Below are 10,264 nucleotides of genomic sequence, written 5' to 3' on the forward strand. Positions count from 1 at the left end.
GAGAAGACTACTTTTATGAATAAAGCAGTGTCAATCACTAAATGTGGACAGAACCTGTGGAAAATAGAAACCCAGTAAGACATGGGACCAAGTGGTGAAAAATGATCTCCAATTGTTGAACCTCACCAAGGAGATGACAAAGAACCAAGATGATTCATGAGTTACTGTGCTTAAGATGACCTGTTGATCTAAGCAAAAATTGGGCCTTTAAGACATGTTGGTTATGTCTCTGCCCCTGCACACAGTCTGTTCTTGATGAATCTCTCCCCAACAACTCATCTTCCCAACTCCTCCCCTCCACCTGTGTTCAACACTTTCTGCATTTTCCTTCCCCTTTCCTCTATCTACCACTCGCCTTTCACACTCTCACAACTTCTTGCCCACACACCCTGTCCAGTCCATCTGTGAACTAGAGAGGTACTATTGTGATGTTTACCTGATGCTAAGTATCCATAGAAGCAGCTTTAGGTTCATCATGATGGGTAACCAATGAGTTGGGTTCAATATTTTGTTTAAGTTGCTGTAGTTGTGTTGTTGTTAGATTCATGTCTGTTATTTCTTTAGATTCCTTCTCAATTTTTCCAAAACCCATTTTGAATTTTTTAGCATTTTCTGTTTGATATTTCAAGAGATTCTGCACATTAGTTAGGTTTTTCATCAATATCTAAAAGAAAACAGAGAAATAGAATGAGCAAGAAAAGGTGAGAATGAGGAGGAAAATAATAGAGAGTGAGGGTAAGAGGGAGAAAATGGGTAAAAAGATTTCTTGAATTTAACTTTCCTTTGAGTTAGATATTTTGATAATTATGTGCTTAGTGGTGTTGTTGATGATGGTAGTGGGGTGACAGTGATGATTACGAGCTGGTATTGATAATAATAATGGTGATGATGACATCAATGATGTTAAATCAGATTAGATATTGTTGACAGAAAAGTTGGCTTACGTCATTTTTCTGGTTAGATTTCTCCAATTGTTTCAATGTTTCTTCTTTTTCAATGTTCAGCTGAAATAATAGAATACTGTAACTTGGAAAACAACTGCTAAAAGCTATTTAAAATGAATGTAAAACAGTAAAGCAAGATTTTTTCTCCATAGCAAAACAGTGAAAATGCCCCTTTAGCGATCAAGTGTGTCCCAAACATATTTGACACCACTGCTTCCTGTGCCACCAATATATTTTGTTCTGGCCTAGTGGCTGATGCATGTGATCAGTAAATATATTGGATCATCCCATAAATAATGCAGTTTTTTTTATACTTCTTTTATTTTTCAAATTAAGATAAACAAAGTTCTTTTTTTAATCTAAAATATACTCTCCTTCATTTTCTACAATGCTCTTCCATCTATCTGGCAGACTTGCAAAGCTCCTCTTCCAAAATTCACTTGTCCGTGATGAAAAATACTCCTCCTGTACTGTTCTGACCTCGTCTACAGAATTCATATTTTTTCTGTCCAAATGATTTTGAAGACTGCAGAATAAATGATAATCAGATGGGGCAGTGTCCAGTGAATATGGTGGGTGGAGTATCATTTCCCATTCAAACTGCTCCAGTCTTTGGAATGTTATCCTCACTGTATGTGGCCAAGCATTATTTTGATGAAAGAACACCCTTCATCATGAAACCAAAGATTGTCATTTTCCTTTTAGCGCTGACTTAAGCCACTCAAGCTGTTTGCAGTAGATCTCCTTTGTTATCATTTGGTTTGGATTTAAAAGTTCAAAGTGGACAAAACCTTTCATATCCCACCAAACAAATAACAACACCTGACACATGGGTGAAGACCTTCTTTAACTTGGGGTGCCGGTGTTTCTTCTTTCCCTACCCACTATATCAGTGCTTGACATTTTTATAGAGAACCCATTTCTCATCACCAGTCACTATTTGGTCCAAAAAAGGTTCATGCATGAGACGTGACAACAAAGAAAAGCATATGTTCACTCTCTGTGCGATTAGACTCAGAAAGTTTGTGAGGACTCCATTGACCCAATTTGCTGATTTTTCTTATTGCACGCAGGTGTCAATAAATGGTTGAATGACCAAATCCAAGCTTCTCTGCTAGTTCCTCAACAGTTATGATGGGATTTTGTTCTACCAGGGTTTGCAGGACATCCTTGTCAAGCTCTACAGATCTTCCTGGACATGCTTCATTTTCTAGGCTGTAGTTTTCAGCCCAGAATTTCTGGAATCACCGTTGACACTGGCTTACACTTATTGTCCAATCCTCATACACTACATTAATATTCCTTGCACTTCACATTGCGTTGTTGCCTTTACTGAACTCATAAAACAAAACATGCTGAATGCACTCCTTTGTCACTCTAGCTTTGAAAAAAATAACTGTTAAAATTGAACTGAACTACATTCTTCAAAACTTGCACTAAGAATAAGTATAAGGTAAAATTACTACCTGCTTTTATAGCAAGTTGATGCAAGTAGTTTATCCTGTCCCCACTCTGAATTTTAATTCATGCAATTGAAAAAACCGCATTATTTGTGGGATGACCCAATATTTTCTGATTTCTTATAAGGAAGCTAAAACTTCCAGATAGTTTAGAGTTGTCTGAATATCTCGTACTGAACAGAGCAAAGGGACTCAAAATGCATCCACTTGTCCATAGGCGGCATTCTAAAGCAGGAATTTCTCCACACTGCTGTGAAAATACTTCTTTACACATCAAATATGACCCAGATTTTTTTGAATTGATCTAAAATTTCTTTACCATGGTTCTTGGTTCAGTCTCAGTCTGTGGCACCTTGGGCAAGTGTCTTCTTATAACCAAAGCCTTGTGAGTAGATTTGGCAGATGAAACTGAAAGAAGCCTTGTTTGTGTGTGTGTGTTAATCAATATTTATTATTCAAAATTCAACAAAGAAATATGAATAATAGGGAAAAAGGGTATAGTCAGTCATTGGAAGACATAGTTTATTAAGGTTTTCTACACATTTCTATCTTCAGCTGCTAGAAGTATTTCGTAGAGTGACATCTCACAATTTGCACAAATCATACAGTGGTAAGTCATTCTTGGTCATTTCCTCTGATGCTTTCCACCTTGTAAGATGCTTAAAGCAACAAGCACTGTTGATAACATTCAGTGGGTGGGTGCTGCAGTTGGTGACCAATCTATCTCAGCCAATGTTCCTTTATCTTTGTGCTTATTTGGTATTCATCAGCCATTTGATACAATATATCATTGGAAATGTGGTCATTATAGGATATCTAATATATTTTCCTTAGTTTTTTTTGTGTGGAAAGTATTCACCATGGCTCTTTACCAATTCATGTTTATTACCCATGTCTTGCATCCATATATAAAAATTAGAAGAAAGAATTTTGTACATCTTTATCTTCAATGTTGAGTTGATGTCAGATGACCAGAGGTGTTGAAGCTACGGCATTGCTCTACATGCCACTCTCCTTCTGTGTTTGAGCTGTGAGAGAGATCAATTACAGTTGATCCAAGGTAAGTGAATTTATCAACCCTGGATAGTTGCTTTCCATTTGCCAGGATACCTGTTGTTTCATCTGAGTTTATATTAATGGTGATATACTGTTTTTGATTTGTTTATTTCTAGCCCCACAGTCTTTGCTTCTTGCATGGCATGATCCAAGTAGTCCTGTGCTTCTACGAGGCTAAGAGCAAAGAGAACAATCTCATCTGCAAATGCCGGATAGGCCAACTTATGTGACTCTGATATGCGAATTCCATCCTCCGCATGCAGCTTTCATCACATGATCCATAACCACCAAAAATAGATAAGGTGTTAAGGTATCACCTTACAGAATTCCACTCCAAGGTGTGAAGCAGAGATGTTGGAAGTAAATTCAAGGGCTGGGTGGAAGGAGCACACTATCTTCATGAAGGTGGTGAGTTAAGTATGGACGAGAGAAATGGTTACGATGTAATCATCATTAACAAGGACATATATTGCAAAGTCCAACCCTCACCTCAAAAAGGTGCAGCTAGTGGAAACACTGGGTCAAATTCCCAGTAGGCTAATGAAGGTTCTGGTGATGATAGTAGGATTAATCACCTGCTATTGGATGTGATAGATCTCCATTTTCCTTATCATTATTAATACGTGTTGTCATCATCGTGGAACTCCGTCGGTTATGATGATGAGGGTTCCAGTTGATCCGATCAACGGAACAGCCTGCTTATGAAATTAACATGCAAGTGGTTGAGCATGTCACAGACACATGTGCCCTTACTGTAGTTCTCAGGGAGATTCATCGTGACCGAGTGTGACAAGGCTGGCCCTTGAAATACAGGTACAACAGAAACAGGAAGAGAAAGTACAGCAGAATTCGCCCCCCCCCTACTGGAGCGTCGTGGAGCTTTAGGTGTTTTCGCTCAATAAATACTCACAATGCCCAGTCTGGGAATTGAAACTGCGAGTCTGCTGTCCTAACCACTGGGCCATTGCACTGGTGTTAGGAAGGGCATCCAACCACAAAGACCATGCCAAAACAGACACAGAAGCATGGTGCAGGCTCCTGCCTGCCCAACTCTTGTCAAACTGTCCAACCCATGCCAGCATGGAAGGAGGATGTTAAATGATGATCATAAAATATATATATAGACCATAAAAAGTGAGCAGTTAAATATATTTATTTAACCACTTAATTGATAGCCATAAGATTATGGCTGTTTTGCAGCCTTCATGTAATAATAATTTCAGTGTATAATAAATTATTTTACATGCCTGCACCAGTATGCATGCTACACATTGCACAGTACAATTGTACATTTACTGATCAATGCAGATATAGAAAGCTAGTTCTTCAGATCACCAGAACATGATGTATACTCTGCATATACATACAAAATTATCCATTATATAAACAATGTATGGAAGATCAATAATTGATAAAATTCAAATCATATTGTCATTAAAGGATAAATGTAAATAATAATGACATTTGTATGTTATCAATTAAGATGCTGGATTAAGATCTTTAGGAACTTGACCATCCTTAATGTAAACAAAAGACAGGAATTTAAAGTAGTTAGATTAAATTTAAAATATTTCGAGTGTTTGAAAATACATATAAACAATAAAATAAAACATAATTTGGAACAGTCAGCAGGAGATATGAAAATTAAAAATTAAAGGGATAGCTTTGAACAACAGCAGTTGCTTTCAAATAGGGCTAAAAGGTCAAATGCATTGTCTCAATAAACAGTACTGAAGTCAACTGACCTACCTAAGGAGCAGATACCTATAAACATTAACATACTAAAAAGACAAAGAAAAATTTAAAATACACAACCACACACATACACATAGCAGTATATTCATACTCCTATAATATACATACATAGCACACAGAGACAAACAGCACACACTCAAACATATGTATACATAAGTGATTACATGACCAACCAGGCTATCAGACGTTATACATTGCTGATCACAATGTGTTTTTGCATTGTTTTAGCCTTCAAATAATGCCACCTGCTGACTACACAAGCAGGCCAACATTTCCCCATGATCAAAAGGGGAATGGAGCAATATGAAATGAAGTGCTTTGTTCAAGAACACAACATGCACTCAGTTTGGAAATCAAACCCACGATCTAGTGATCATGAGTGCAACAGCCTAACCACTAGGCCACATGCCGTCACTGTATACATAAGTATAAACACAAAATAAGATACAGGAACACATATACACAATATTAAAAAATACTCATAAAAATAAATGGACAAGCAGGAACACATAAATATATGTACCTTTAGAGACATATGCATACATATAGGCGTGTGCGCATACACACATACAAACACATGCACATATATACATAATACACTCTCCTATTGATTGTAGAAAGATACCCATACAAACACATTCAGCTGCACAAATATGAATATGTAATATATATATAGCTACATACATAACATATAGGTACACAAAATACACTGGCTAAGTAAAAATACAGACACACCAATCTGTTTAATGCACATATTAAATAAACATTCATACACGGAAACAGATATGGATACATATATATATTTTAATTTAGAGATAGTATACCCCTACTTCTCCCCAAATAAAAAGAATTTTTATTTTTATTTTAAATACCTACTGTTTTATTCCTTGGCAACACGTGTTTCATGAGGTACATCCTCGGGTTCCTAAACCACTCCATGTTTCCCTGGAACCCCTCTCAAGATGCCACTCCAATCATCAGGCCCTTATAACTTTATCAATGTTCAATACAATAAACTATATTTTAATTTTGAAATCCCATAAATATGTGCAAAATAAGTATGTTTAAATTAGGTATGTTTAGTTTCACTGGACTCTACAGTACAAGCCATAATTCAGATAAAAATTCAAATAAAGATAAAAAGTTACAGAAATAAAAGTTACACGAATAAAGTAAGGAATAAAAATCACAAAAAATATACAAAAATTTACAAAAACTATGTTAGTTATATATAGTGTTCCAAATAAAATTAAATTTACAAATACTATTTTAATCATATATTAAAAAAATGTGAATAAAAATGAAAGGAATACGAATAAAAGTAAATACGAGTAAAAATAAAAATAAAGATAGCAAGGAAAATATACACAAATAAAAGTTAATAAACATGGAGGCAATTACAAAGAGATAATTTCAAATAAAAGAGCTATAGTTCTAATACGAACTGCAAAATTTCAAGTGTTTTATTCTGTTTTATTCCTTGGTAACACGTGTTTCACGAGGTACATCCTCGGGTTCCTAAGCATAATAGTTTAACGTAGCAGGAAATAGGGTGTGAGTACTTCGCTGGACATTACAATGTTGGGCCATAATTAGGATGTATGTATGTATGCATGCATACAGGAGTACATAGAGGTTTGAAGGTGTAGAATTACAGAATCATGCATATATATATAGGGGAAGAATTCACAAAAAAGACAGGTGGTGTAGACAACAAACATGTATTAGTATAACGCTTAGGAAGTGAAAAAGTCTAACATTTTGAGCCTACGCTCTTCCACAGAAAGAAACAAGGAGAGAAAATAAAGAATGTATAGTGGCTAGTGATCTATAATAGCGATATATACATACATACATATATATATATCACCATGATAGATCGCTAGCCACTACACATTCTTTATTTTCTCTCCTTGTTTCTTTCTGTGTTCCTTTTTGTGGAAGAGCGTAGGCTCGAAACGTTAAAGACTTTTTTCACTTCCTGAGCGTTATACTAATATATCAGTTTGTTGTCTACACCACCTGTCTTTTTTGTTTTTTTGTGAATTCTCCCCCTATATATATATGCATGATTCTGTAATTCTACATCTTCAAACCTCTATGTACTCCTGTCTGCATCTTTTTTTATTGATATACATAAATCCTATGTCTATAATCATGTTTGGAAGATTCAATCTAATTGAAATGTTTACATCAATCGGAGCATTTGTATGCAAATGCTTATATACATATCTTTTGTTCTAAGATATCTATGTACAACTAATAATACATACAATTTATTTTGACTGTGGCCATACTGGAGCATTGCCTTTAGTTGAACAAATCGATCCCAGGACTTATTCTTTGTAAGCCTAGTACTTATTTTATCGGTTTCTTTGGCTGAATTGCTAAGTTACGTGGATGTAAACACACCAACGTCAGTCATCAAGCAATGGTGGGTGAATAAACACAGGCACACATATACATATATATATATATATATATATATATATATATATATATATATGACAGGCTTCTATCAGTTTCCATTACCAAATCCACTCACAAGTCTTTGGTCAGCGTGAGTCTATAGTAGAAGACACTTGCCCAAATTGCCATGCAGTGGAACTGAACCCAGAACAATGGGGTTGAGAAGCAAGCTTCTTACTTCACTGGATAATTGTATATATTATTAATTATGATAATTTTTCAATTATTATATAAGGTTAATTCCTATATAAGGGTTTAATATATTAAATAAATAGGTAATTTAATTATTGCAACATAAAGTATCTAAGTTTCTGTTAAGCATTACATAGAATTATTATCTGTATTTTTTATTCTTTAATTATCCATTAAGCATAACATAGAATTCTTGTCTGCAGTTTTTATTCTTTAGTTATCCAGTAATGTCATCAATGATTGTTTATAAAAAATATTCATTTTTAGGTCATTTTTTAAGTTGTTTTTTCAGATTATTTTTCTATGTAGATTTCAAATTGTCAAAAAATATAGAATTAGTATGATATTTTTTTAATCTTTTATTTTTATAAAGTAAATTAGTTATTCAATGACATTGCTATTGGTTGAATGAATGAATGTTCTAAGTTGAATTTGATTTAAGCATTCCTTTTTGTTAGCGTTTCTTAACAGCTAAAATATTTTCAGATGATCAGTTGGAATTTCACCAATTTGGATTACCTTGATAATGTTGTGCTGACATATATTTTCGAAGATATTATTATTAATTTTAATAATATTGTTTATATGTATATATATATATTATATATATATATATATAATATATATATATATGTGTGTGTGTGTGTTAATGCAATTGAAACAATTGTTGGATTTTTAAGGTGTGATCTAAAATAAAGATATGATTTTCTTCATACATATTATTTGTTGTTGTTGTATATATATATATATATATATATATATATATATATATTGCATATTACATATAATATCTTACTTTATTAATATGTTGCTGATATTTTGTGATTTCATCTTGAAGTTGTCTTGCATTGACCATTTCTTTTGGCACTGATTGAGCATATATTTTCATCTGCAGAATTTCTTGTTGTACCAAGGCCAAATCTGCATTGCACTGTTTCAATTGACACCTTTGATGTTTGTTGACCCTTTCTAATTTCTGTTGTAGCCGACATGAGTTCTGTACTGTCAGAAAGTAAGAAGGCAAGGAGTAAGCTGATAAAAAATATAGCAAAACAATAACTTTTTTTTTCTTAAATTACTTTTCTTTTTTTCTCACAATTTATAAACAATTGCATCATTGGTTAGGATCAATCAGTGATTCATTGTAACAGTGTGAGGACAGAGGAATACCTTACAGCTGTCCCATCACTGTTTATATCATGTATCAGTATGTCTGAGTAAGATGCGCACACAGAAAATGCATGCATACATATATACACATGAGAAGAGGTATGAAATAAGGGCTGATACAGATCTCTCTCTAAGGAGCATTGGTAAAATCTTCTTTTTAGAACAACAGAATAAAAAGATGGACCAGTTCACTGAGAAGATAGCATGTAGGTACTTGGCATGTAAGACGTAAACTACAGTAAGGGTTGATCATGTGAAGAGCTTGGCATGGAGCACTGACAAGTTTATGGCATCTGACTTTGAAGGATCCACCATACAATCCAAGAATAAAAGATCCCCACCAAGACATACAGCATACAAGACAAAAAACATTGACAGACAACAAATGTAGGCTTTGAAAGACTAAGACTAAAGACATCAACCATATTATTGCCAACTGTGAGAGAACATCTTCCAGATATTATCTTACCTTGAGGCATGATACTGTGACAAGAACAGTTTGGAACAGGATAGCAAAAAAAAAAAGTACCTACAAATGAAGTGGACTATATCGAGATCAATGGGTCAAAAGAATATTGGTGGAAAACACCTACCAAGTTAAATGGCCAGGTATCATTGTGTGGAACCACAAAGAGAAGATATGTTCTGTTGTGGAAATCAGTTGCCCTCTGGACACAAATGTGGTTAGAAAAAAACAAGAGAAAGAGGACATCTATGGACCATTAATAAGGAGTTTACAAATCATGTACCCAAGATACACTTTCAGCTTCATACCTATTATTATTAGAGTAACCTGTCTGGAGCAAAGTATAGCTGAACATGGGATCTTGGAGAGAGAATGCAAATCCTTAATCCATACTCCACAAATTATTGTATCTGGGACTATAAAAGTCTGCAAGAACTTCTTGAGATTTAAAGGATGATGGTTAAAATAAGATACTTTCCTTCACAACCTTGCTACTGAGTAGATGACCAGTCAAAATTTATTTTAAATTAAAAGCAGGAAGGAAGGAGAGAGGGGGCAGGAAGAGAGGAAGGAAGGAGAGAGGGGGCAAGAAGTAAGGAAGGCAGGACCTGCCTGCTTGCCTATGCTGTATAAACAGAACACCAAAAACTTGTGGACATCTTACTAGTGATCTGGGATATGTTTCAACAGGTTCAGAACCTTAATTTAAATGACAGGCCATACAACAGCAACATAAGCAAAGAATCCAGAAG

The 10,264-nt window shown here is 34.6% G+C and overlaps 1 protein-coding gene across 4 annotated transcripts in view; it reads right to left on the minus strand.

Moving 5' to 3' along the window:
• Positions 1–420: 420 nt before the first annotated feature.
• Positions 421–10,264, minus strand: part of LOC115224126 (coiled-coil domain-containing protein 73-like) — a 182,801-nt gene continuing 172,957 nt past the window's right edge. For all 4 annotated transcript variants that reach the window (XM_036512722.1, XM_029794930.2, XM_036512723.1 and 1 more), the window contains 3 exons: positions 8,673–8,878; positions 945–1,004; positions 421–664 (listed from right to left, as the gene is read on the minus strand). In XM_036512722.1, the coding sequence (XP_036368615.1) occupies positions 443–664; positions 945–1,004; positions 8,673–8,878 (488 nt within the window). In that variant the 3' untranslated portion in view covers positions 421–442. The remainder of the gene's footprint in view (positions 665–944; positions 1,005–8,672; positions 8,879–10,264) is intronic.

This window comes from Octopus sinensis, linkage group LG24, assembly GCF_006345805.1.
Source record: "Octopus sinensis linkage group LG24, ASM634580v1, whole genome shotgun sequence".
In the NCBI taxonomy this organism is placed as follows: domain Eukaryota; kingdom Metazoa; phylum Mollusca; class Cephalopoda; order Octopoda; family Octopodidae; genus Octopus; species Octopus sinensis.